General features: G+C 46.1%; 1 protein-coding gene across 3 annotated transcripts in view; it reads left to right on the top strand.

Moving 5' to 3' along the window:
- Positions 1-27,385, top strand: part of CADPS (calcium dependent secretion activator) — a 210,575-nt gene that overhangs the window by 44,263 nt on the left and 138,927 nt on the right. For all 3 annotated transcript variants that reach the window (XM_065687841.1, XM_065687840.1, XM_065687842.1), the window contains exon 3: positions 121-453. In XM_065687841.1, coding sequence (XP_065543913.1) covers positions 121-453 — 333 coding nt within the window. The remainder of the gene's footprint in view (positions 1-120; positions 454-27,385) is intronic.

Here is a 27,385-nt window from a genome sequence, read left to right as displayed (position 1 = left end):
AGGAAATGGAAAGCATGCTGGCAGCCAGGCTTCCCAGCAGTGACACCACACTTTGTGGTACTTAAGGGGGATTTATTAGTGTTTTAACTGACACCATTTGAAGTCACCCTTTTCTTGTAGGTATTCCTGAAGAGCGATCGCGTTGCCAGGATGGTGCAGAGCGGAGGGTGCTCAGCGAATGACTCCCGGGAGGTCTTCAAGAAACACATTGAGAAGAGGGTGCGGAGCCTGCCAGAAATCGATGGCCTCAGCAAGGAGACGGTGCTGAGCTCCTGGATGGCAAAGTTTGATGCTATTTATCGTGGGGAAGAGGATCCCCGCAAGCAGCAGGCCAGGATGACTGCGAGCGCTGCCTCGGAGCTCATCCTCAGCAAGGAGCAGCTCTACGAGATGTTCCAGAACATTTTGGGGATCAAGAAATTTGAGCATCAGCTTCTGTACAATGCGTGTCAGGTAAGGACCTTCTGCCAGGCTGGGTGGGAATGGAAGAGTGTTCCTTGCGGAAGGGCTTGCCAATGGGAAATGTTGCCGTTACGAACTGGGCTGGACAGGGCTGGTTTTGAGAGATTTTTCTCTAAGGAAAGAGGCTTTGATTCGTGGTGGGACTTCTACACTGCCAATTTTGTTCTCTCAGGTTTATGCTTCTTTTCTCCTGGAATCCCATAGGATTGCTGATACGGGGAGGTTTTATTCCTCCAACTCTGTGTCTGGATGAGCAGGTCTTTGGCGGTGCCTAAGTGGGCTCTTTTGCTGTGACTTGCTTGCCTTTCCTCTGTCACATCACCGATCTAAACAACAGAAGTACCTTCTGTACCTGCAGTAACCCTATTAGTACTTGAAGCTCTGATGCCTCTGGGATGGATGTCTTATGCAAACTCACTTCTTGAAGTTGTACAGGCCCTCCTTAAGTAGAGAAACCTCTGTGACCCCTGCATGCCCATGGTGGAAGGAGAGAGTGTCCCAAACTCCCGTGACCTCAGGGTGACTCTGCTTGCGCTACGAATTCCCACATAGATGAAAACCTTTCCCATTCTTCTCCTTGCTTTCCCCCCAGTACCAGCCAGTTCCCCAAAGGCACAGAGCTGAAACTCTTCAGAGCTGCTTGCATTTCCAGCAGCTCTTGCTGAGGGCTGTCAGTGGCTGTCCAGGCTGGTGGTGACCCAGATTACAGTCCCCTGCAACCAGATATAAATATCACAGGTGGGATAAAGGATGTCAGAGTCACAGGGAGGGTAAGGTGGTTGTGTGGAAAGTTTACAGAGGAGGAGCAGACCTCAGTCTCTTCCCCATAATTCAGGGGTTCAACTTGTTAAAATGAATACATTTGAGACTAATTCTGTCCATCTGATGTCTAGACATTTTGAATTCTTTTCAGGACATAGAAAATCATTTGATCTGTGTTTTTTAAATGCAGATCTTGCATTTGTTCTTCATCTTAAAGATGTAAAGAGCTTATCTTGCGTTTGTTCTTCATCTCAGGCCTTAATGGCAGAGTGAGGAGAGGATAATAAATGTTCCTGAGTAAGGCATCTTTGTAGCAAAAAGGACTGCACTGGTCCTTATAAATCAAGTTTTCAAAACAAATTTTGTGCCTCCATCCTGTCTTGGAGGACTTCTTTAAAACCAAACCCATAATGTTTTCAGTGATGTGTGGAGAGCTGAGTCAGTTCTGCAGTGTTTTGGTTTTTGAACTTAAACCAACTCAAGCCCTGTGTCTCTCATCCTTCCTTGACCTGTGCTTGGCTAAGGAACTAGGGCGGTTTTGCATGAGCATGTAAGTGATGCTACCCTCTTGCTTTGTGGTTCCCAGTGATGCATAAAGCAATATTTAATCATGACTGCCTTGCTTTGTGGATGATCTCTGCTTATGAGAGCCTTTCTACTATGAACACAGTGGCTGCTCCCTACAAATAGCCCTGGTGCATCAAGCAGCCTGTTTCCTGCAGTAGGTCCTGGTTTTACTCTGAAAGCTGAAGGATTTAATTCTGGGTTTTTCCTAATACTTGGAGGCAGCAAACCTGTAATTTAAGCTTTTAGAGAAAGATGTAATTTCTGTTGAAAGCGAATATTAGCACGGGAGTTACTCTGGTTTAAATACCTGAATAGTGAGGATTAGCTGTGCAGAAGGAAGAGTCCTTTATATGGCTCAGAAAGTTGCAAGGCCAGCAGTGTTTCAGCTGGGGCACAGCACGAGCGATTATAGTGCTGTGGTGCTGGTGTGATGGGGTGGAATCCAGTTGCTGCTGCTACTTCTCCCATTAGATGCTGCAGGGAGAGAAGGCTGCAGTGGGCACACAGGGAAACTGCATGCTTTGTTGTGGGGGGCCCTTATTTTGGTGCTACTTGTGATCATGTCATCTGGGCTATACCAGAGGGATCTCTGGAGCTCTCAGGGCATCAGCAGCCTTTAGGAGAGCAGCAGTAGCTGCTTTGCACTTCTGTCTTGCTAGGAAGCACCAGAATTCTGTTGACCACTACTCCTTCCTGCAGGGTCTCAGTCATCGATTGCAGACAGTCTGTTGTGGGGTGTAAGTAAAACCTATCAACCTACAAATGTTGTTTGCTTAGCCTGTATGAGTTGTTCCTGGCAATAGTTGAAGGTACACACCACTTGGCTAGTGTGTTTTCTGCAGCAGAGCTGCAGGGGAAAGCAGGAAATGAGTGAGCAGTGATGTGTGGTAACCTGCCCCTTTTCCCCCATGAGAGTTTCTTCCTGATCCCTCATGATGAAGTATTGGCATCAGCCCTGAAGCAGGAGTTTTTGTTCACTTTTCCTCCTAAACTTTAGTAGCAAATTATTTTCTACTCCAAAAGCTTTTGCTGTTCACCCAGGGCAGATTTCTAAGCCACAGCAGCAGCTGGGTGCCTGATTGCTGTAGGCTGGAAGATGCAAGTCAAGCCCTGGGTACTGCCCTTTGTGGCTTGGAAACTCTCCTGTGCTGTAACCCTTGGACCGTGCTGAGCTGATCTGCACCGGCAGCATCTCCTGTGTGGGAAGTCTGACATCAATTAGGGAGCCAGAGGCACCTGCTGATATTACAGCACTAAAGCAGGGGTATCTGGAGAGAGGAGAGTTGTGCATACAGCACTGCAGCAGCATGGATGGGCGCTGGGTGGGAGAGGGCTGGAGGCAGCTGAGGGATAGGAATGGTTCCCTGCTTTGCAGGTACCTGTGCTATGGGCATGGCAGGGCTGGGACATGCTTCTGCAAGAATTCCTTCTAGCTGCTGGTTCTCTCTATTCCACCACCACTCTGCATTTTCATTAATCTTCATTTGCCACATCTGCCTGTCTCTGTTTGACAAGCCATCTCCTGTAAACACCTCTGCCCTGCAGCCTGTCCTGAACCAGCAGCGAGCTCCCTTCCCCGATGGGTTTAGCAAACACCTCTCAGCCCATAGCCATACTTGCAGCACAGAGCTCACCTGCTGGGCTTTGGGACACTGGTTCCATAACCCCTATGGATGATAATTTATTCCCATCATGCTGTTTTGTTTCAGTCTGGGTTGTGTTTCAGTTACAGTCAGCCTCGGCAGTGCTTGTTTCCGTCCCTGTGAAGACACACTGACTCTTGTCTCACCAGAGCTAATTGGTGAACCTTTTTCTTAACATTTGATTGATGTTTCTCACCAGTTTGATAAGAACAAACTATTTTATATGTTGTGTTTGTGAATGAGCTTTAAGTAAAAGGAGAACACTGTCTGGTATTTTCCTGGATATACTGAAGTTACAGTATTCCCCGAAATGCTGTGCAGGCTCAGGTACTACTCATGTGATTTATACATTTGCTTTCCTCCTTCAGGCAGTGTACAGGCAGCTCCTGCCAGAGCCCACCGTGGACCCTGGCTCTCAGCCTGCCATGGTGCCAGCCACAGGCTTTACACTGAGACTGAACAAACCTCCCAAACAAATCCGGGGGCAGTCAGGCTTCCCAGCGGCAGTTTGGCACGATACAAGATACGCTTGCTTTTGACCTATGCTTGTCTGCCAGTCATGGGTGGAATTGGGAAACAGAGCCTTTTCTCTGGCAGGGCATCTGAATGCCGTCACTCTTTGTGGTGCTGTTTAATAACCGTGTTAATGCAGTTTGAGTCGATCACCTGTGCTTATTAAAACAAAGCTTCTCCTATTGCTTCTGTTGGCTGGGGCTGGCTGTGCTGCTATGCTCTCCCTTGCTTTAGTGTGCAGGGTGAAACTGTCTCAGAGGCTGTGCAAAGAGGCAAGGGGTAAGACGACTTTGCCTGGTTGTTGTCATCCTAAAGCAGGAGCAGTGCTGAGAGCCCCAAACATTGCCTTGAACTTCTGCTGCCTGAGGAAGGTGCTTTTCTCTCTGTAGTCTCCTGTTACATCATAGTCACTAATTGCATAACAGTTAAATGGCTGGAACAGCATTTCCATTCATTTCTGACCTAATATTTTGTGCAGAAGGAGGATGATTGCTAAAGGAATTATTTAATGCGATATCCCCAGGTGGGGTGAGATAAGTGTATTCTTAATGTGATAGCGGTGATACGGCAGGATCTCAGATAGCAACAGAGCAAAAAGGATTGATGCAGTTGGAAAGGCTTTTAGGAAACAGAGCTGGGAAGTGGTGTTGTGGCAGAATGGCTGTGGAGATAACGGTGTTGTTAAGCACAGCCTCTGACTAGAATGTTTTAAATAATGCACAGAGGCTTAAGGTTTTTGTATAACACACTCTATGTGGCTTTGATGTTTCTGCTCCACTGGAGTCAGCTTTGGGAACTGAGTGTCTGGCTCCAGCAGCGAGCTCCTCCACTGTTTGAGAGGCATTGTGGAGGGAGAGGTGTGTTGCAATCTTGGGTTTCTGGTGCAGAACCCAGTGGCAAGTCTTGAGTGTAGCTCTTCTGCTTTGCAAGTAACTTGTGGCTGAGGAAGAGTCCTACAGAAGCTGTTTTCTGTAAGTGTTGGGCAGTTCCAAACTTGGGTCTTTGCTGCAGTCAGCATTTCCTTGGGCACAATCCCTGTGTCTCCCACTGACCTTCATAACGGCTGAATTGCAGCAGCAGCTCAGAAAAATCAGGCTGTGGTGTTCTCCTGCCTTGTTCTTCCCCAGCTGTATGGCAGTGATTTACTTTCCTATCTCAAGCTGTGTTTGATAGTCATTTTTAGCGACAGTGAGAAGGAGCTGGTACAGCACTGCTCAGTTAACCCAGCAGCAATAGCTGATGTCCAGGCCGCATGGTGAGCTGCATGCTTCCATCCTCCTGCTTCGGAGGAAGACTCTGGGCTGTCCGTGCAGGACTGAATTCACAGGCTTCACAATCAGACTTTCTCTTCTTTCCTGGGCCTGAAGTGTTCCGTACACCATGACATTCCTGTTAAATGTGCAAAACCACCAATGCTAAGCTTCCAGTTTCGTCTAATTCCCTTATATATTAGATTTGAAAACAAATAGTTGAATATAGGCATGTCGGTTGTACATGATAATATATGGTTATGGTTTTTCAGCATCTCTTCCTGTCCATCCAGGTAGAAGGTAAAAAATGTCAGAAGCATGCGTGTGTGGATGGGCTACAACACAAAGTCCCATTGCTGTCTTGTTGCTATTTCATGTGAAGGAATCAAAGTCCCTTACAAGTGCAATCCAAATTGTTTTGTAAGTTTTGCTGTCCTGTGATTTTAGTAAGGAAACATTTCAACACAAATTTTGCCGACCAGAGCTGGCTTAAAATTAGAATTCACTGTTTTGACATTTATTTTTGCAGCTGAATTGGGACACTGTGTCCAAAGGCTGACATTTCTCACAAAACACAAAGTTCCCCTGCCAAGAAAATTGGTTTCAGAAGTGTTAGCAGAAAAGATCTTTAGGATTTCTGTCCTGAATCAAATGTTTGATTTTAGCTCAAGTCAGTATTAAAGATAATCCGATGAGGTGATGTCTCGCCTCCTGCCCCTCTCTCATCTCTGCAGTTCAGGTTTGTTTCTTGACTCACTGTGGTGCATTGAGCTTGTTGCAGAGATGCTGCGGTGGTACTTGGAACATTCAGCCCAACTTAGGGAGAAACAAGGACAGAAACTCCCATGAGGCACTGTAACAGCTCAGACAGTGAGATGAAGGTTTAGGTGACCTCAGAATAGGCGTTTGGTTTGTGTGTATCCAAGTATTTGATTTAGTTTGTTCTGATGCAAACTTCCCAGCCTTGCCTTATAGTGAGAGTTGAGCCCCAGGGTCATCGTACACAGCATGGAGTTACGTATCTGTACACATCTCTTTCTTCAATTCAGAGATACAGGGGTTTAGAATCAGATCAATCCCTTCTGCTCTCTGTTTGGTTTTTATTCTAGCTTCATCTTGAAGCTCAGTGCCTGTGAAATGGCCATCTTAGTGCTGGGTGTTTAAGCACTGACACTGATCCCTCCAAAAGTGCAGGAGGTCTTCAGCCTCAAGAGTCCCTGCAAACTGGAAGTACTCAAGGCTAGGTAGGATGGGGCTTGGAGCAACGTGGTCTAGTGGAAGGTGTCCCTGCCTGTGGCAGGAGGTTGGAACTGGAGCTTTAAGGTCACTTCCAACCCAAACCATTGTAGGATTCTATGAAACATGCCATCATGGTGGTGGCAAGCTGGGGCTGCAGGCGAGGACTGGTGATCCTCTATGGGCTTCTCTCTCCCGACTGGATGCCTGGATGCTGTGGACAGCCAGCAGCTTTGGTCAGTACTGCTGTTCCCTTTGCAAGTCCCCAGGGCATCAGCCAGACCTTTTGCCCTCACCTCTTTTACTATTCTAAAACACCTTTCATTCACTCCTATTTTCACACTGCAAGTATTATTTCCCCTCCCCACAAAGAAATCCACCACCAATAAAAATGTGTTAAGTTGGTTTTGCGATGATCAAAAGCCTCGAAATCCATAAAGCATTTACTCTGTTTTCAGTCATTCAGTATTTATTTCCATGGAAACGGAAATGGCAGCCCGGAGCCTTCTGCAGGATTGTAATTACTCCTGTGGCAGGCAGTGGCAGCCGCAGCACGCCTGTCAGGGCTCCAGCATCTCCCGAAGACAGCAGTGATTTAGTGCCCGATGGGAAATTGCAACAGGAAAAAGCATTGGGAAGTGAATGAAATTTCTGATTTCATAATAACACAACGTAAATACACGTGGTCCTCTGGGGAGGAGAGGGAGTTGCTCTTCTTCATTAGCTCGGGGTGTGATGAGTTGAATGATGGTGGTATGGAAGGGCGGAGAAACTGAGAGGGACAGTGCAATGTCAGGGACGGGGCGAGCGTGATGTCTGGCTCTGTGGGACCCTCAGCTGCCAGCCACCCCATCTGGGAGAGGTTTGCTGATGGAACTCGCCCAGGAGGTACAGAGTGGTCCCCTGATTGTCCCTGTTGGTCCCATATTGTGCAGAAACAGCAACCCTACACGTCTGGTGTCTTTCGGAGCAGGAAAGGTGGTTGAGATGGGACATGTCTGCTGCAGCATCCAATGGAGAGCTGTGGGAAAAGCTCAGATGGTTGGAGGGGGGCATTGCACATGCTGGGTGACCACTTTTGGGGAGGAAACTGCAGCGATCACTCTGCCAGGGAGGGACCTTCTCTCCCAAGCTGTCATCACCAAGTGTCTGATCTGCACAGACACGTCTGGACCTATGTGTGCGTCCATTAGCTGTAGGATCAGCTTATGTTCTGTGCTGTTATGGACTTAGAGAGCAATCTTGGCCCCTGTAATTAAATTTAAGCAAATTAGCTCTTCTATTAAACAAAATAAATCTGATGTAGCCTAATGCTGTACTCTCTAGCTATGTCTGATCAATCGCTCCTGCAAAGAGCAGGCAAATGCTGAGCAGATGGTCTTGGCTGAGGCATGGTCAATTAAACTAATTAAAGATGCTTTCATTTAATCAGAGGGTGTTTTAACCCTGTTAGCTGCCAGTTGGGGATGTATGTTTTCGTGCACTAGGAACTTCCAGTTCTGGTCCTACTCTGGACATCTTCTGGTTTTACAGCCCCTTTACAGCAAACAGGCTAGAATGTGCACCTGGAGAGCAGATATTTAGCAGAGGAATTGTAATGTCATGCAACAGTGGTGAAGGCTTGCGGAGGAAAAGTCAGGTGTTTTCTTCTAACACTAACCAGAGATGTTTATTAGACTGAAGAAGTCTTCTGCACTGCATCCTTCCCACGCTACCTCCTGCCAGCCTTCCCTCTGGGTTTAGGGGTGTGAATGCCTCTCCTTAGCCCAGCCAAATGTCATTTGTTCTGCCAAAACAAGCAGTGGCTTGTTATGGGGTGTTATTTAAGGGACAGAAAATGGTTTTAGCATCCAGGCAAGTGCTGGAGTTGGAGAAGCAGCCTCTCATTTCTGCTGTCTACTGTCATGCAAAACATTTTGGCTGCTGGGAGCCCCTCTGCCATGGGGTTTTGGAGATGGATTTAATTCATTATTTGCTGCTGAAATCAACAGGGACTCCTCTGAGCCAAAGCCCTGGTTTAGTTTGCTTAATAGAGCACTCAGATGTTATTTGTCACAACTGGGCACCCTTGACACTTCCCTGCTCCCCCTTTTTGGTCTGCTGTGCACTTGCCAGCGAAGTAAGTACAACCAAGAGAGCTCGTTAGTCTAATGAAAAAGCATGCAAAATGATCTCAAGAAGCAGCAGCAGACTAACTCATCCAGACCATTAGTGACCTCCTTGGCGAGCAGCGCGAGGGGATGCAGCACGCTGGGACCAGTGGTCCTCTGCATTTCAACAGCTTGTGCAAAATCAGATTAGAAACAGTTGTGCTTTATCCAGAGGCCACACGGGTAACTTCAGGCATCAGACCAGATCTATCCTGCTCCAGCAATATTGATCCCTGCAGGTACATTAGGGCTAAAGTTAGGATGACTTTCAAGATGTTCATCCTTAGTATGAAGTGGTTTTTATTTATCTGTTCATTGAGGGAGGTTTGTGGTGTTGTAATATCACCTGAAAACTCTTCGTTGTCTGTGTGGAATGATTTAATTTCCGCAGTTCAAGGTTTAAATTACCATCAGGATATCTTTTCAGTTTTATTTGTGTTTCAGTTGGCCTATGAATACTTTTCATCATCTGTGTTCATGCTGTAAAGGAATGCATAAAAAACCCCATAGAGTCACAGGCTGGCTTGGGTTGGAAGGGTCCTTAAAGCTCGTCCACTTCCAGCCCCCTGCCATGGGCAGGGACACCTTCCACTAGAGCAGGTTGCTCCAAGCCCCTGTGTCCAACCTGGCCTTGAGCACTGCCAGGGATGGGGCAGCCACAGCTTCTCTGGGCACCCTGTGCCAGCGCCTCAGCACCCTCACAGGGAAGAGCTTCTGCCTAATGTTTGACCTCACTCTCTCCTCTTTCAGTTTAAAGCCATTCCCCCTTGTCCTGTCCCTACATACCCTGATGAAGAGTCCCTCCCCATCTTTCCTGTAGCCCCTTTAGGCACTGGAGCTGCTCTAAGGTCTTCCTGGAGCCTTCTCTTCTCCAGGCTGAACAACCCCAGCTCTCTCAAAGTGTAAAAATAACCATGGTTACCTTATAAAATATCAATGACTTGACATTTTCAGCCTACCTTAACCCCTTTATTTAGGTACTGCTCATTCTCTTTTTCCACTGAAAATCTACTTGCTGACATGACTTCCCTGCTGTTTAGGCAGATTATTTTTTTCCCATCAGATCAGGCCTCATTTCAAATGGATATTTATTAATTCCATTTTCCCACCATCACCTTGCATTTTGGAAAGGATAAGTTGAGTGGTGAACTCCTGGCTCTATGTAGGAGCAACTGGGGAATAGTATGAAGGATCGAAGTAGCTGATGATGTGCTGATGCTGCCATTTGCAGACTAGCAGAGGTCTCTGGGAAGGGAAGCACTTTGGCCCTGAGGTTATTAACTGGGTGTCTGCTGCCTCTGCAAGTGCCCATCTGCTTCCACCTCTGAGCTTTATCATAGGAACAGATCAGAGCTGAGGGGAGGGCCAGGAACATGGGCCATTCCTGGCACAGCTGTGCAGGCAGAGATACTAGAGCAGTGAGGAAGGTTTTGCAAGAAGAGAAATAGGAAGAGTTCTTGAGCATCATTAAATGTGACAACATTCAGGAGTTATAGCTTGAAACATCTCAGTGGAGAGGAGATTTGGGATGGCACAAAATAGAAACCCCATGGCTGTCACCTTTGTATTGGCAGAAAGGAGACTGCTGAGAGAAGCTGATGAATTCAGGGACACCACTTTGTGCTGAAAACCCCAATGATCTTATGGGGCATGTTGTCTCTGTGCAGGCTGGCCCAGTCTCAAATCACTTTGGGGGTCTGCCCAAGGAGAAGCCAAGCTAGATCTTGTCCATCACAGTGGAATGGTAGCCAAAGGTGATATATATAAAATCAGGTGTTTATTGCTAATCTCAGAAAAACCCCAACCTTGTGTTGGAGCGTGGCTCCTGAGTTGACTTCCATGCAGTTTGATTCCTGGAGGTGGGATTCAACTCTCAAAATGCCATGATCTCAAGCAATCTTTCTTGCTTCCCTAGCTTTGAATTCAGCGCAAGCAGCCGTATGTAAAAATGAGTTCCGCAGCGTGTCCTGTGCTTCATTAGGAAAGGAAAATGTCACTCCTCCTCTTTGTCTTTCCCTCAGCCAGAGACGGGGAGCAGAACACACGACAAAGGAATGACCCCACTGGCCCCCTTTGGAGAAAGCAATCTTGTTTTTCCCTTTGAGCAGCATTTGTTCCCTGCAGTACATGTTCCTGTCAATCAGCCCAGGAGGCCATGGGAGACAGAAGAGGTGTTATCCAGAACTCTCTCTCCCTTTAAGCAAGGAACTGCTAGCTGCAAAAGAACCCATATGTGATGCTTATCTTAAGGAAGGCTGGAATACTTAATAAGACATAACTGGTGCATGACCCTGCACTATGTTAATGCCTCTCTTTCTCTTCCTTTTAACTGGAAATACAATGCAGCCACTAGAATTTTATTTTGTGTGTAGGTCTTTAAATGCAATTTGAATTCCACATGAAAACCTCAATGCTTTCCATCACATCAACCCTCAATCATGTATTTTATCCCTGAAATCCTGTTGTTTTCCAGAGGAACATTCAATGCCAATCTCATGAGCCTAATAGAAAGATAATTGCACATACAGGGGTTATACGTGGTCGTGCTGGAGGCTTGTGCTGGAGCTCCAGGCTCTTCATTTCAACCGGCGATGTCTTGTTGGAGAGCCTGGTTTTCACTGAGCTGTGCTACCCTAATGTAGCACACTACTCTTTCAGTTTTCTTTTTAGAGTCTTAAATAGAGAGCTCGTTCTTGTGACATGCGTCATCCACTAAGTGAATATTTTGAAGGTTCTGTATTAATATTTTACTGAGTTTTCTCTAATGTTATTTCTGAAAGATGTGGTTTTTCCATATTCCATTCAGTATTCCAGAAAAGAGAATTATTTCAATAAAAAGATGTGTTATTCATCAGTCCTCTCCTCCACTCCCTGTATTTCATTTGTCAGTGTTGCTGTGTTACTTGACGAATGCTTCATGCCACAGCTTGGGATGTGATAGACAGTGTCATTTTTAGTTTGGAAGAAACTTTGGGAGTCAGATACATCCGACCATAGAAAATACTGCATGAATATAAAATACAGCTGGGTTAGTCTTCCGGTTGTATCTAAAAGAGTACCAAAATAAAGAGAGAGCACATATATTTCTTAAGAGAAATGAGATGCCAAGAGCTTTCTTCAAAATGGTATCAAAGTAGGCACGTATTTGTTCCCACTGAGCTGACTGTAAACTGGGAAATGATCAACAAACTAGATTTCATGCATTTCAAAGGCTCAGTCTCAATATCCCAAGCTAAAGAAATGCAGCTTATGTAAGCTGTTCCTTACTTCTTTTTCAGTATTGAGTTTTCATGTTCAATATACTGTGGTTTTTCTGGAACATCTGATTCTACTTATGTTTTGTGAGAAATTAGAGTGCAAGTTCAATAGGGAATTACATGCAAGACAGCTTCAAATACATCCTCTCATGTGTTTAAAAGGCAGCTATAGTAGCTTGAAGTCATATAAAAAACTGTGCTGGCCTCCAGCACACAGACTTTGTTTCACAATGCAGGGTGGCAGTGATGTTTCCTAGCGGTAGTGATCTGTGCATGTTGTAGCCTTTGGTCCTGTTCTTTTGCCTCTGAAATAGAGGACAGTAAGAAGATGGAGAAGTGATGGCACAGTATTCTTTGTCATTCAGTGTGAAGTCTTTGTAGAAACGTCATTGCAACGAAAGAAGAGAAAATAATTGCTTCTCCTATTTAACAAAGATTATGGTGGCATAACAGCCATTCCTTCCAAAGAGCCTTTTGAGATTAAAGGCAATATTGAGCTGAAGTTCCCCATGTAATATGGGAAAGACTTAGAAGGCAAGGGGGAGAGGCATACACCTTTTGAGCAGCCAGCTCGAAGTCAGACGTCAGTGGCATGTGTGTTTTGTTGTAGGTGCTGTAAAGTTGGGGTCTGTAGGTGTTAAACGTTGATAGCTATGGTAGAGGAGTGGGAAGAGTTGTATGTGAGCCCCGAGTTCTGGCACTCAGTGCAAGGCTTTACTCCTTGGCTATTCCTTCGCAGAAGGAACATCAGTGAAGAGTTTCCTTGTTCCCAAGTTGAGTACCATGAGCTTTCACTTCTGTGGAGGGTTTTGCTAAATATAACTAGCTGCTTTTGTGACCCAGCTAGGCACAGAGATGACAGCGAGAAAGCTTTCTGGGTACTTTAAATGATAAAAATCAAATAGTGGAGTAATTAAGTGGTCTCTTATTTGTTCTCGACACCAGTCATTTATCCTGCTGGTATTTCTGCCAGGTTGCTGGCGAGCTCATGTTGTACAACGCTGGTGAAATGAGCTGCGGGCATGTGTTTGGCTGCCATTACCAGGAGTTTTGCATGCTTGGGTGCAGAGCTGAGACCCGGACTGATAAAATAGCTGCAAAACCGAGATGTGGTTCCATGGAGAAACAATTGACACAATAATTTCATTAATTCGGGTGATGTCTATCACATTTGATGACAATGTCATTTGCCAAATGTAGCACTTTATGTTTTAAACTCATATTAAAACCCAATGCTTATTATTTCTGATTCAGGGTTGTAATATCAGCAGCAGTTCCTCATCATTGTACTTGCTATCTCCTTGTGGCTTGAGGTCTCATTCTGCATCTTCCTTCCCTGTGCACATCAATTCTCAAAAATGTAAAATATCAAACAGCAATTTTCAGTCACCTTCGAACTCAGTTCTTCATTTACCTTTCTCATTGTGGATTTTCCCTTTACTTGCCCTTTTTCTCCTTACCAGTAGACTTTTGGCTGGGAACAGTTGTGCTCAGATGGTGAAGTAGCAATTGAATGTAAATTAGCTGAAGGGAGCTGTGGCTGCCACTGTCAAAATGATTCCAAAATAACTTTGTGGAGGAGAATGACTGTCAGGTCAGACGAGCATCACGGCTTGGATCTGCTGGGGGAACCGAGTTAGAAAGAATAATACAGGTTAGATTTATAGAAGAGCAGTGCACCCTGAATACTGGAGTATGTGCTATCAAAGATGCATAATAAAAATGATGGTAACCACACATGAGTATTCAGCAGCAGTATTTGGGAAAGGGTCTGTTTCAGACTCTGCCTTCCCCATGCACGTCGGCAGTATTCACAATGGTTTCTTTGAGCTTGTTACACCAGCCTTCCTCTGGCAGCTAAGTCCCCACTGACAGTGTGGTCATTAGCAAAGCATGGGGAGAAAACTGGACGCTGGTTTTGCTAATGGTTTGACTAGGTGTTGTGCTGCTGTTGTCCCCGGGCAGTGGCAGGAGGTGATTCTGCTCCTTTCCCATGCATTTCTTTCACCAGCCATGTGCTCCTGATCTTCTTTATCACCAGTTAACATAGGCAATTATTCAGGGTCATTGCGTGGTCAATCTGTTCCGCGTTTATGTATGGAGACTGCAAAACGGCTGAGGGCGTGTGGCAGTCAGTAGAAGTCTTATTTCTGTGGATGAAAATAGCCAAATATGTGTTCAAGAAGATAATTGGGATCATTAAACTTTCCTGTCGTAATGCCAGTTGCAGTTTCATCTATTGTATGGTTAAGAACATAGGTAGCATTGATGAACAAACAGAACAAGAAAAACTATTTCTGTCCTAAACATACCAGCAGAAACACTGGTCTTGTAATGTCAGAGTGTGTGCTTGATCTAAGCATCATTGTTAGTGAGCTTGGAAGACCTGGTATGCTTCATAATAAGACTGATTTTCTGGATGATGACAATCAAAGTACATTTTGTTTGGGCCCAGTCAGTGGTTATCGGTGTCACATGAAGCACCATAAAGTCAGTAGCTCACTCTGGTATGTGGGAGAGCTGGTGTCGCAGTGCCTTGAATTTCGTGTCATCTGCAGTCAGGGCAGTGATAGATGCATGACATGATTTAGAAGGGCAGCACAGGGCACAAGGGTAGGAGAGCAAGCACATCTGTCCCCCTGAGGCTTCATGCCATGCCAGCATGCCGCAGCAGAAGGGAACCTCTCTCCACTGTTGCGTGAAATTACTGGATATCAATCAGAAGTAAATCACTCCTGTTCAAAGGCAGTTCATAAGAATCATTAATAATTAAACTTCTCCTGTGTAGAGGCTGCTGGGGAGGGCTGGGTGAGGCTGTTAGTGAGGGGTGCTGGTGAGGAGGGGAAAAGAAAAACGGGTCAAAGTCCTGCTGGAAAAGGAGTAAATGGCCATTGATAGCATTAAATCAGATGTAACTGAAAATCAATGGGGACAAACTCTGATGTGAATAGGCCTATGCCAACACGAACCCCGCAGAAGGGAAGTGCTGGTACAGCAGCTGACAGCAAATAAGAGGAAGGGATGGTCTCAGAAGAAGTCATCAAGCAGAACAGAGTTCAGCACGCAACAGGAGCATTGCCTTTCAGGTATGACAGTACCTGCCTGCTGCAAAGCTCTGTCGGGCTGTAAAGATTCCTGCCTTAAGGTGGAGCAAAATCCATCCCTCTGCTCTGATGGCGCTAATCTCTGTGGAGAGCTTTTCCAGCTGCCTTGGCATGTCTTGGTGTGAAACCCTCCTGGCTGCCTCTGCTGGGGAGGATGTATGGACGCAGTTGAACTGGAGATGGGGCCAGTCCTGCTTTGCTGCAGCAGTTTGCCTACTCTGCTTTCCAGCATCTGAAACAGCTTTGGTACCCCTGCTCTTCTCAGGATGCAAACCTTAGAGGATGTTCGGCTCCTTTTTTTATCCTCTCCACTGGAAAACCTCAGGAAACATTGGGAAGAGCCTCTATAGGGCTGCAGAAAAACTTCTGCTATATCCAGATCTGGGATCTGCGTTGGGAAAGTCTTGGGAGTCACGTGGAAAAACTAATAGTTTGGCTCACCTGGGGAAATGGTCTGTTTGCAAATGTATTAGAGTGATCTTTAACCAGGCATGTACAGGTGCAGTTAAACTGCGGGATCAAAGCAGGTGCTGTTGCCTGTGCTTGTGGTAGTCTGGAAGAACTGGGCAAAGGTTGTGACAGCCTTTCTCTCTCCCAAAGGATACACTGGATATTTTTCTATTGGAGAAATTTGAGTTTTAATGGAGGGTACAACCTCAACATAGCAACTGTAGGCTGAATTTTACTAGGGATATACAAGAGACTGCACGGGAAGGGGCTAGTAGTTCATTTTGGGTTGGGAGCCCATCAGTCTCATGTGGCAGGGCAGATATGGGGCACTATGAAAGTATTAGTGTCATTGCTGAATATGGAATCAAAGTAGTTCAGTTGTTTAACTGAACTTTGTTTAGGCTGGTTATTTCGTTATAGTCTTCAGGAATGTTGGGGTGGGCTCCAAAAAGGAGCCCTGCAGCCAGGCAGATTGGAGCCTGGTCACCTGCAGCCAAAAGCCTTTGCTATGGAAATACCTGGGTTAGGAAGCAGAACTGGGGTACATGAATGCCTCATGGCAGTGCAGATGAGGTGATGGCAGATGAGGGGACGCTGCTTTGTCAGATGAAGTTTATTACAAATTCCCATCTGCTCAGAAGCAGTAGCTATAAGGTTTGTGCTGTGCAAGTAATTATTTGTTACACATTTTTAAACATGAAATCTAGTCCAAATGGCAAATATTTTTAGTGTGTGTCATTGTGCTGTTAAGAAAGCTGCCAGCAGCATAAACCTGAATAACTCTGCGTGACGATAGGGGTGGGGACGGGATTACCTTCATTTCAGTGCCAGCCATGCCACAGCTACTGCATGATGTGTCCCCTGCACTGATTTTGAAGGGCACCTGCAAAGGAGATGGTTCACAAGGAGTGGTGACAGGTTTGTGCCAGGTTTCTGTTTGTCCTGCCAGTGATGGCTATGAGCAATGGTAATGCAGCCCAGGACTGCAAGTGGGCATTGCCCTGATGCCTCTGCTTCAGCACCAACTGTTGTCCTTGCCTGCTGGGCAAACAGGTTTAGCTGGAGAGGGGAAATAAATCAACTTAAAGAGAAGGATTTTCTGCTTTGCCCATCTTCACCTCCCCAGGCTTAGGTACTTGTTCCTTCTTCAGCTGGTCTCCTGCTTGCATGAGGCAGCATCTTGTGGTTGGCTGCTTTCTCTCCATTCATTTTACCTATGACAGAAGCACGCATCTGGCACAGCTTGGAGGTGTTTGACCAGGTGTGAAAATGGCTCTGGAGAAGACAGGAGAGTTGCTGGGTTTCTCCTGGTGGAATATGGAAGAGGCTGTCCCGCATCTCTTGGTTTTCAGCAAGCGCATCCTGCGGAGTGAGCCTGCACGTGGTTTGTCATGTAGGCAGATTTGGGAGGAATTAAACATCCTTCAGATTTTTAAGGAACTGGTGAAGTTGTTCAGGAATATTTTACCCTCCACTTGAAATCCACCCCCCCAAAAAAAAAGAGTGAGAGGATGGATTTGAGGTGGATCTGACCATTTTAGAAACAGAACAGCTTAGGATTTTTAGATTGCAGAAAACGTAGTAAGAACTGTGGAAATGAATGCTTTGTGAGGGGTGGGATCTCCTGTGGATTTTGCTCAGCCTGTAAGCCAAGTGACTAAGTTATTCCCTGAGCTTTCATGCAAGGTCACAGCATGATCCTCTGTTGATTCCTTTGCATCTGTGAAGCAGCAGGGGCAGGTATCAGAGCGTTTCCCAGCTGTGCCAGCAAGAGTCCTCCACCTTCCCTAACAACTTGCAGTATTTGGGCCATCAGTCCCATCAGAGGCTGCTTTTTCTTGTTTTTCCAGATGACTCCAGCTGAAGGGAGAGAGGGATGCAGACGGAGCTGCTGCTCTTCTTGGCAGCAAGCTGACCCTGTTGGTGGTTGCACACATGCATTATTTTTTCCAGTGCCCTAAGCACTGCTTTCCCTCCCTTGATTTCCATGGGTTTACTTAATTAATAAGAAATAGAGGGGAAGAATTGCATCTATAGGTTCCATGTGTGTATATTCCTGGGGTTTTATAGCTGGTAGGGTCTGATGGTACCTTCGTCTGAAGAAAAAGGGTGGCTCTAGCAGCACAATTTTGACCTGCTTACAGAGCAGAATGCAAAAAACTCTGAATCCCGTGAGAATGCTTCAAGCATTGCTTTTCTCTTTAATCTCTTCATTGAAGTTTTTCTTCATTTCTAAAATGAATCTCAGCTGCTCTCTGAGATAGGCAGGTACTGATGCTGCAGGCCTGCAGTCACAGTTGCACTCCGGCTGACATCTGGATTCCAGCTGTGTATTGTGCACTATTCTCTGTATGTCCTTCCTGCGTATGAAGTGTATTGCCCTCAGTAGAAACTTAGAAGACTGAGGGTAGAATACAGGTGAAATGGGATCAGAGAGCAGGTTATCACCTTATTTTTGCAGTGCACTGATGTTCAGAAAGCCCAGGAGACTTCGACAATAGCAGAGACTGTAATGCTGTACTGTAAGAGTATCCAGTACATTTTCCTTAACTCCATAAGCAAAAGCCTCCTGCCCTGGTAACAGTGTCAAAGGAAAAGAGGTCATGCCTTGCTGAATGTAGTTTGAAACCACATTTTCCCAAAAAGCAGGAGACGAGAGCGCTCCTTGCAGAGAGGAGCTGTCTGGAAGAATTACCATACAGCTACAGTGTGGTCTGACACACCACCCAGCCCATGTCCCATCCCTGAATCGGTCCTCTTTTGTTAATGGAAATCTGCTGTGCCACCTCCCCTGGCATTCCAGCCCTGCCCTTGCCTGCTCTCCAGGGTACAGAGATGGCGGGTGCTTCTTCCTTTTCTCCAGCTGTGTTGCATCCTGGCATGTGCCAAAGCTGAGGTAGTCCAGCCTGGGTTGGGATGAAGGTGTTGGGCAACTAGTGCTTTATTTGGCTTTAAATACAAATAATAATTAGTAAAACAGTGTGAAAACCAGCTCTTCACCCTATGGGGATGGAAAAGCTTTGGCTGGAGGCTCCATCCATACTGAGCTCTAGAGAAAGATAATTAAGAGACCACAAGTGAAGCCTGGAAGAGGAGCTGGGGGAAAGCTAGTGATGCTCTCATGAGCACAGTGCAAGACACTTAGGGCAGCACTGGACTCTTGGGGCCCCCATACACAAAATGTTGGGGTTTGTGTCACATACAGTGTCTGCAAGGAGCTGTGTGGGGTTGCAGGCAGTGGTTCAAAATGCTCAAGAGCAAGCTGACTCCATTCGCCATCAGACAGACATCTCATCCCTCCCTCTGGACAGAGCAGGCTGCAGGCAAACGGCTCTTCTGCACTCACCAGCACAGCAGAGCAGTTTGAAAGCTGCATGTAGTAATATTCCACATGGAGAAGGATGTTAATGGCAGGGAATGTGATTGACTGCCTTTTCCTGTCGCTGCTGTATTACCTCTGTTTAAATCAGCTCGCATTAACAGCAGTTATATTTAACGCTGTCTGTCTACACGGCTGAATTTTTAGATTGTTAATTTTAAATTGCAAATTGCTTAATTATGCCTGACTTTTTATAAATATTTGTAACATGAGTTAATGTTTTCTATTAGGTGTGATACACATCCTGGAAAAAACTAATTGTTCTCACTGATGTGCACCGGGTCTGGTGGGAGCCCCCAAAGCCTCAGTAATCGCTTATCTAAAGGCAATTGCCATTACAACTGATGTATCAGAAATCGAGGTCTGTAGCCAGTGCAGTCTGTCTGTTATGGTTGGGAAAAGTGTTAGGATTCATTTGGCTTCCCAGCAAGAAGAAAAAAAATGTTTATTGTTCACATTACATGCTGTACACAACAATGTAAAGACCCAACACTCATGATGCTACATGTTCTCATTATTGTTGGACTCCTGGAGCCTCCTCTGAACATTGATAAGAGATGTGGAAGGTTTTAGCCTAGGAGGAATTTTAAATTGGACCGTTTTCAGGTACTTTGAACCTCAGGACTCCAAAAGCCCATCCTTGTTCTGTTATTGCGATGCCCACTGCCCAGGCAGTCCATGCTCAGCACATACTTGTCTTGGTGGGTCTCCCGCAGGGTTTGTGTAGTGAAGGGTAAAAGACCAAACACCTCAACTTTGTGTCTGCCTGCCTGTCAGCGGCAGCTCTCCATTCAGGGATGCACTGAGCAAGGGTCGCCATGGCAGGGAGGTAGAGCATCTCTCCTGGCTGCTCAGAGGGCAGGTCCTCAACCACATCCTCTATAAAGCTGTTGTGCCGAGCTGCCTGGAAGCCTCGTCTCCACGCAAATTTATCAATGCTTAAAAACCAATGAGGTGCCAGTCTATGGCAGTAGCCTCCAATGGCAGAAGAAGAGAGAAGCACAAAGCACCATCTGGAACTTGGTGGGTGATTGCTTTTGGGGTGTATCACCCAGGGAGCACTGCCTTCAGGATGTACCTACAGCCCCAGGCCGTGCCTTTGCTGCTGTGGGCTGGGTGACTGTGGCAGGTCTAGCTGGAGCTGGTGAGCATTGGCACAGCTCACTCAGGTGATTGAAGGGTATCAGGGTCAGGCACACACCGAGTCTAGGTTCAGGATGGGATAGTGCAACACACAGTCTGTATCTTTTTACTGGTTAGAGTAAAGCTAGTGCGCGCCTGGAGCAGCAATGCTGTGCACCCCAGGCTGTTGTGCCAAGGGAGGTGGGGTGTCCTGCCATGCTGCAGGAGTGGCTGCTTCCAGGCTGAAGCATCTTCTGTAGTTGTTATGGCATCTGTACGTGTAAATTGTTTATCTTACATTTAATATGGATACATAACAGCGTTTTCATATTGCATAGATGGATTGCTAGACCCACCATCTTCACCAGTAAGGTGATGAGGATGATGTACCCCACAGAACGACTTGCCCCATCTGCTGAGATCTCCCCTTATGCTGAACTACGCCTCCTCTCACCCAGTGCACTGACTGCTTTTAAAAGCTTCGCATTTTTACTCCCTGTGTTTGTTTCTTCATAGCTATGCCTCTCACCGCTTTTCTGTGTCCACTTCAATTCTCACATCTGTGATCTTGGCACAGGTGCCAGAGCATCTTGCAAGGGTGTTGTGCAGGGTTAAATCCCACACAACGGCTTGTGGCTTCACGTGGCCCTTCTCAGTGCTGCCATATATCTGTTTTGTGCCACTGGTTCTTCAGGGGCAGAATAGGTCTTGGAGGGGATCAGACAGTAGAAAAGGTGGTGGATATTCCCAATTAGTGGAGCTAGGATTTCAGTCTATTCTTTGCAGGTTTTTTTCATGTTGTTTAATGTTAGTTGTTTGAAAACAAGTGGCTTTTCTGAAACGCAGTGATAAATTAGATAGGATTGGTATGGCTGAGGGTATTGCTTCTGTTTAAAACCAGGAAATTCCCCCTGAAACCTTTGAGTAACTCAGAGCACAACTGTCAAGGCACTGCTTTAAGGTGAGAAGTTGACCTTTTGATTAGCATCATATAGTAATTTAGCATCATAATAATGTTTACTTACTAGTCATTAATAATTGTTGTTACATATTGACCAAAGGGACTTCAGATATGGTGTTTCTGCTCTGGATTTTGATAAATTGATACCAATTCATGTTAGGTGCAACCCAGATGGATTGAAGATAGCCAGGTCTGCGATGGAGATCAGTTCCCTTCCAGTTCTTTATTGCTGTAGGAAGGGGGTCTGATGGCAGTGTATACAGAGATTACTGGAGGAGCATGGTCCTAGTCATGGGACCAGCAACTTCAGCTCCCTTAGGATGCCGTCCATTGAGAACACATAGCAATCTCTTGGCATGCTGGGGATTTGCTGCCTTGAGGCTTAATTCTACAAACTGCTCTCTCCCTGACCTCATGAGACAGTTTGCTGTACCAAGGCAACATAAAAAACATCAGTCTGTCCAGGAGAGCAGTCTCTTTAGTTTCCTGGCTGTGATAAATCTAAACTTCATGAATACCAAAATGAACTGTAACAGGCAGCACCGCAATTTTGCTATCTTACTCCTTGAAAAAGTGGGAGCTGTAACCTTCCCTCTACATTCCCTCTCCTCCTTTTCTGCTGATGTCCAGATGTTTGGCATAAAGGGGAACCAAAGCCTTGCTCTTCATGGCTACAGTCTTGCTTTTCCAGGTCTTTGCTCAAAGCTTCTACAGATAAACACCTATCAGCATGGTACTGGAAGAGCCAGTGTTGCATTTCAAGCTGTAAAAATTACTTGGAACTGAGCGGTACTTTTTTGTCATGTGTACAAAATACAGGTGATTCTGCTAACCGGTGTGAAATTCAGCACATTTAGCTTGCTTGCATTTCCTTAAAGCTTACAAAGTAGTGATCTACCATGAGCTGCATCAACCGGTTTCTTCTAGGGTGCCGTAGCTCAGCATATGCTGCCCGCATGCCTTCAAGCATACTTATGCAATGCCGTAAGAAGAGGGTATTAAGGCATGTTCAGAGGTCAAAGCCTCTAGACAGCTTAGTTTTTAAGCCCTTTCAGTGTTGTACACCTCGCACAGATGATCTTACAGAGGGATTTGTGGGGTTCAGAAGTTCTCTGGCCACAGATGGAAGGGACATGCCTTGCGAGTAGAAGTGCTCTGCCATCCCTTTTCTTAACAGCTTGCAAAGCATTTGCAAAGGCAGGCAGCTCTTTCTTCCCCTCCCTGTTTTGCTGACTCTGTTTTTTCATTTACTTTGATTTATCTTTACACATAAATCTGGAGGCAACTTTGCACAACCTGCCGGAAAGCTGTGTGCTGAGTTTGCTTGTCTCAGCTTTCCTCAGCCCTGCAGCCTGGCAAAGCTGTTGCAGGGGCATGGTGGTAGGTGTCTGTAATGGATATAGCACAGGGGTTTGTCCACTTTTTCTACACAGGATCTGTGCTGAGCATCTTCTGCCCTTGTCACACCACTGGCACACGCTGATTGGTTCACCGGTGCTCTGCAGATGGGCAGCAGGTACCCATAGGTGCTGCTGCCAGCAGCAAGGAGGGTATGAGAAACCTCTTCCTGCACATGCCGCCAGTGCTCCCATGATATATGTTGGGAACCAACTCAGTTGTAGGATAAACAACTATCCAAAAGGCAGTGTTTAGACTGGAGTTAGTTCAAGGGTGGATCTCTTGACCTTGTCTGGTGAAGCAGACGGGGTGCCAGCATCTGCTGGTGATGTGATAGGTGAGAATCTGCGCAGCCCATGTGGCTGGTGAGGCATAGACATTTATTACAGTGTTGTAAGATTCAGCACTTGGGTGAGGAGGGGCTGCTCGACATCCAGGGAGTATTCTCACCAAGTCTAACGTGACCCTGAAGTTTGTGAACCATCAAATAAGTTTTCTCTTAGAGAGGGAAGCGTCAACCCTTACTGAATTATCCATGTCGTTTCTGCTGTGTTAAATCACCCCCAGGACTCCCTGTCTGCTGCAGTTGGAAGTGACCGAGTTCCTGCGGCAGGGCTGATTTTAGCTACACAGAAGCAAAATGGTGTGAGCTCTTCTCCAGGAGAGGGGGTTTGTCCCCTTTGGGCTGGAGCCTTGGGGCTGTGTAGGAAGCTGGGGCCGATGGGAGTGGGAAGGAAAAGTCTGGTGAAGTAATAGGTGCAGACTGTAATTCCTTGAATTATGGGGAATTTTACATTGTGATAGAAATATTCTGTGTGACTCTGAGCCTAAGAGACTGGTTGAGGAAGTTTGGCCAGAGGAGAGAGGTAGCTTTGGGCATCCCTGTCATGCAGAGGCACTAGGAGAGTGGTCTGCCTGGGGTGCATGGGTCTACTACAGCATTGCAATTCAGAGAGCTGGTGGAGAGGATGTGTCCTGCTGGTTCTTTCTGGCTCTTCCAAGTTCCAGTTTCTCTTGAACTGCATAAGTAGCAGTTGCTGAACCCATGGTCAGACTGTGCTGATGGTGCCAGTTTTGCTGACATGTGGAGGTGTGTGACACAGGGAAAGCTGTGTCCTTGCTTCCTCTTCCTCGCTCCCACTTCAGATCCCAAGGCATCTGGTGGTCCATGGATTGCAGTCTGCTGCTCAGAGGATTAGCACATTGCCCAGGGCATTGGTGATTTACTGTACCGAGGTAGCTTAACATCATTTACATTCACAGTTTAAAAGGCAGGCCAGCATCTCACCTGAGAACAAGGAAGGGAGCATTCAGATCCTCCTCTGCTTGCTGCTTCAGAGACATGGGCAGAGGTCATGGCCTCGAGCACTGAGCTGCCTCCCTCATATGTATGTATGGAATATGTGCTGTTGGTGGGAAAAGGATGCTACAGAGCAATCTGCGACGGTGGCATGGAGTGTGTCTTAGAAAGCTGCGTGGTTCATGGTGCCACTCTGTCGATGCAGTAAGTCACTTTGGGGCCATGTGTTTCCTTTGGCTGGAGCACTCCATGCTGCTGATGCCACAAGTCATGAGTATACCTGGACTGGTTAATTATTAATTGATGGAGGTTTATGAATTTTTCAGTATTTTCTTTCATTGAGTGTCACGAAGCAAAACCACCTTTCATGAGGCAAAGATCTCTCCTAACAGCCTACATCAAAGCTGCAGAATTGTCACCCATATTGTGATCGTGTTCAGCTTTCACATGCAGCATGTTTGCTTGGAAGTACTTAATCAACCATTTGCTGAGCTACAGAGCTCCCAGCATGGCAAAGGATGAGTGCCTTGAAACTTTCTCTTTGATGCTTTTGGCACCTATATTCATGCATGGCGCAGGTCTTTGGCTGTGTTAATTATTCCTAAACCAAGCTTAGGAAGGACATGAGTGGATCACAGCTTTCATCCTTGTCCTCCACATAAGGAAAATAATCCACAAAGTGGGATTTTCCATTTGCTGGGAAGCAGGGGTCAACATTAGCAGGGACTAGCAGGGAGGGATTAAGCTGTTGAATGGTTGCAGTGGTGTCTGGCTGGGGCTGGTGACAAGTGTACCAGCCATACCTGTCATGTCTGCAGTGCATGGCGTAAATGCCAGGCTGATCATTGAAGGTTGTACCTGTATGTTGCATCCTGTCATTCTAAATCTGTGCAGCTTAGAACAATATTGTTTCATTATAAACCCTTGTAGCTTTCAACAACATTATTTCCAACAGTGCTGTGCTCAGAGTGTGATTATAGATCCCATGTCCTGTTTCGCTCACTGTCTGCTGGGAGCATGCCCCATCAATATGTGTTTGGTGGCATGGCCAGACCCACTTCTATTATCAGCCATCTGTATATGGCATGTCGCTTGTGCCACCAGCATCGTCCCCAGGCTGGGCAGGTAACCCTGACTCAGCCCTCTTGCTGTGACCATTGTTACAAGGGCTGTACCCTGCTCAGTCCCCAGGCAGAGGTGGCTTGGTCTGAGATGTTAATCTAAGCAAAACTGCTTTTGGGCATAATGAAGGAAAGATTAGGGCAGCCTGTGCCACCCCAGCATCATAGTTGGAGCCAGGGCTCCAAATCAGCAGGGATTGCTGATGGTTTGGCTTTAAGCTGTGGTAAACTGAAGCTGGAGCTTTAAATATGTATAACACTGACTCCAAAACCAAGGGAATTTAATGTCTGCCTTAGCACTGCTCATGTGCTTCAGCTGCCGCCGGCGTTTCCCAGGGTGAGTGGAGGTGAGCCTGGGCTCCTGACTTTCAAACCTACAAGGCTCAGGTTGGGTGATACATGGGAGGTCTCTGACACAGCAGTCAGACAGGTTAGGTGTGGATTTGGTAGGTGCATATGTGTCTTGTTGCAGATATTACGGCTTAATTAGGTTGTTTGTTTGCCTCTGCTTCTGCTTTTTGCGGGCATAGAGGGGTTATCTATCCCTCTGGGGTAACACAAGGAAAAGTCTTGCAGGGAATCTGTTTCAGAGTCATGGAAGCAACAGGCTACTTCTGGCAATTAAAACTGTCCTATGAACACTTTTAAACTCCTTTTTCCACTTAAAAGTTGCTCCTTATTAGCAGGTGATATGTAAAAATCCCTGTCTTCTGCACGATGTGTTTTTTGCAGTTGAATGGTCACCATGCGTTAAAGCAGGCACATGCCCTGCAATGCCTTCAGCGCCGTGGTGCTGATGAATTCTGGGTTCTGCTCAGAATCTGCTCCACTCCCTATATTTTATTCTTTTACTTTAGCAACTGTTCTACCAAAATAGATCATCTCTGCAGGGCAGGCAGAGAGAACTAATGTTGGATGCCAGTAGATGTATGAAAACATCTAATTTACCAGCAGGCAACTGGGTAATGATCAGTTGAGATTTACAAATTATCCACGTCATGTATTTGTGGCGTGCTGTTGAAGAAAAGCCCAGCGTGTCTGAGAAATCGTATCCTGAAATTCATAATACTTTTCACATTTAACCGACTGGAGCAACCTTATGATTTACATCTTTGCTTTTTCTTTTTCATAGCACACCCGTAACATAGTCATAATGCAGAATGAAACTAATTCAATTTCCCTTTGACTTTGTAAATCATTTATATACATGGCTGTCATGTATTTGAATGTTAAAGTGGGCTTGCATATAGCAGAAAATAAATAGCTGAATCTCTAGTTAAGAAATGGAGTTTTAATGGTATTAGAGTTTGTGTTGCCTTACTTGGATGTTTTGTCTTGCATGCCTTACACTTGTCCCTTGCCTTATATCATGAGCTAAGTATATTTTATGGGCCCTGGCATTGCTCTCAATGTCACTATATAGTGTTATGACCGTGTAAAATGTACTCTGCTTGCTTTGACGGCAGCAGGAGCCCTTCCCAGGCTCAGGAGCAGGAAGTGGCTGAGCTGTTGAGCTGCAGCTCTTAGTCACAAGAGGTCTGCATGGACCTGCCAGAAGGACACACAGGCAGGGGCTGCCTCATTAGTACCATTCTGTAGCTAACAAGAAGAAAATGTTATGTTGGCTACAACAGACCGTGATTGCTTTCCCAAAGATCAGGACTTGCCATGGAGCTGTCATGCAGAGTCATTGAAAATACAGCCTGGAAAGGCGTTTTGTTTCTTTTAAATACCAGGTTACCCAGCTTGGCACCACTAATGAATCTTGGGAAGCACAGCTCTGAAAAGCAATCCCTTACCCGCTCAGCCACACCAAGGAGTCTGCCTGTAGGGTGTTTGTTGCCTCCCAAGAAAAATAACTTCTGCAGCCAGATCTTTCCTTGACATGTTTTTTGACCCGTAGCGTCACTGGAAGACATCTGCAGAAAGTGTGAGGCAGTTTGCTGGCTCATTTTCACACCGCAAAACCAGCTCTCCTTCACAGCAGCATCCTTGCTTTCCAAATTTAGCACGTGAGTTATTTTGGGTAGTGTGTGATTAACCTCAATTACTGTAGCTCAGATGGAATTCAAATAATGCCCCTTCTTTCAGAGTCATGAAGAATGGAAATCTGAGGCTGTACATTTCCTACGCTTAATGAAGCAGCTCTTAGAGTTGCTTGCACGTGGGTGGTTGTGTGATGTGTTTGTTCATGGAGAAATTAATGGGAGCAGCTCATCCCAAAAGGTGCTGGTGGTCCTTGCCTCTGTGCTGGTTTTGGGATCAGGAATATAAAGATGAAGGCAGCAGGCTATGTGGTGTGAATGAAACCTGGATGGCCATAGCAGAGATCCCTGAAGCTTCAGTGAATTTGGGTCACGGTCAGGACACTGTGTAATTTTCCTGCTTGAATTAAATCAGTACCAGAGACTTTCAAAAACTAATCAGAAATCTACTTTCCCTCAATCTCAGCTGTACTGAATGTCAGCTCTCTGGAAGATCATGGGTGGTGAAGCAATACGCAGGTACACACCTGCACGTGTGCAGATCTACACGAGGATGCATGGGAGAGAGGAGATGCAGGGTGAGCCAGCAGACAGCCGAGGAGATGCAGTAGAAAGCAGTAGTTCTGGGAGAAAGCAGCATGTTTCAGTCCATCCAGGGAGCACTGACACAAGCTTATTGCTCATCAGGCTGAGCGCTGAGACTTTTGCCATAGCTGTAACTTTCC

The sequence above is a fragment of the Lathamus discolor genome, chromosome 7 (genome assembly GCF_037157495.1).
Source record: "Lathamus discolor isolate bLatDis1 chromosome 7, bLatDis1.hap1, whole genome shotgun sequence".
Lineage (NCBI taxonomy): Eukaryota > Metazoa > Chordata > Aves > Psittaciformes > Psittacidae > Lathamus > Lathamus discolor.
Note: the sequence above shows the minus strand (reverse complement) of the source record. Positions and strands in the feature narration are given on the sequence as shown.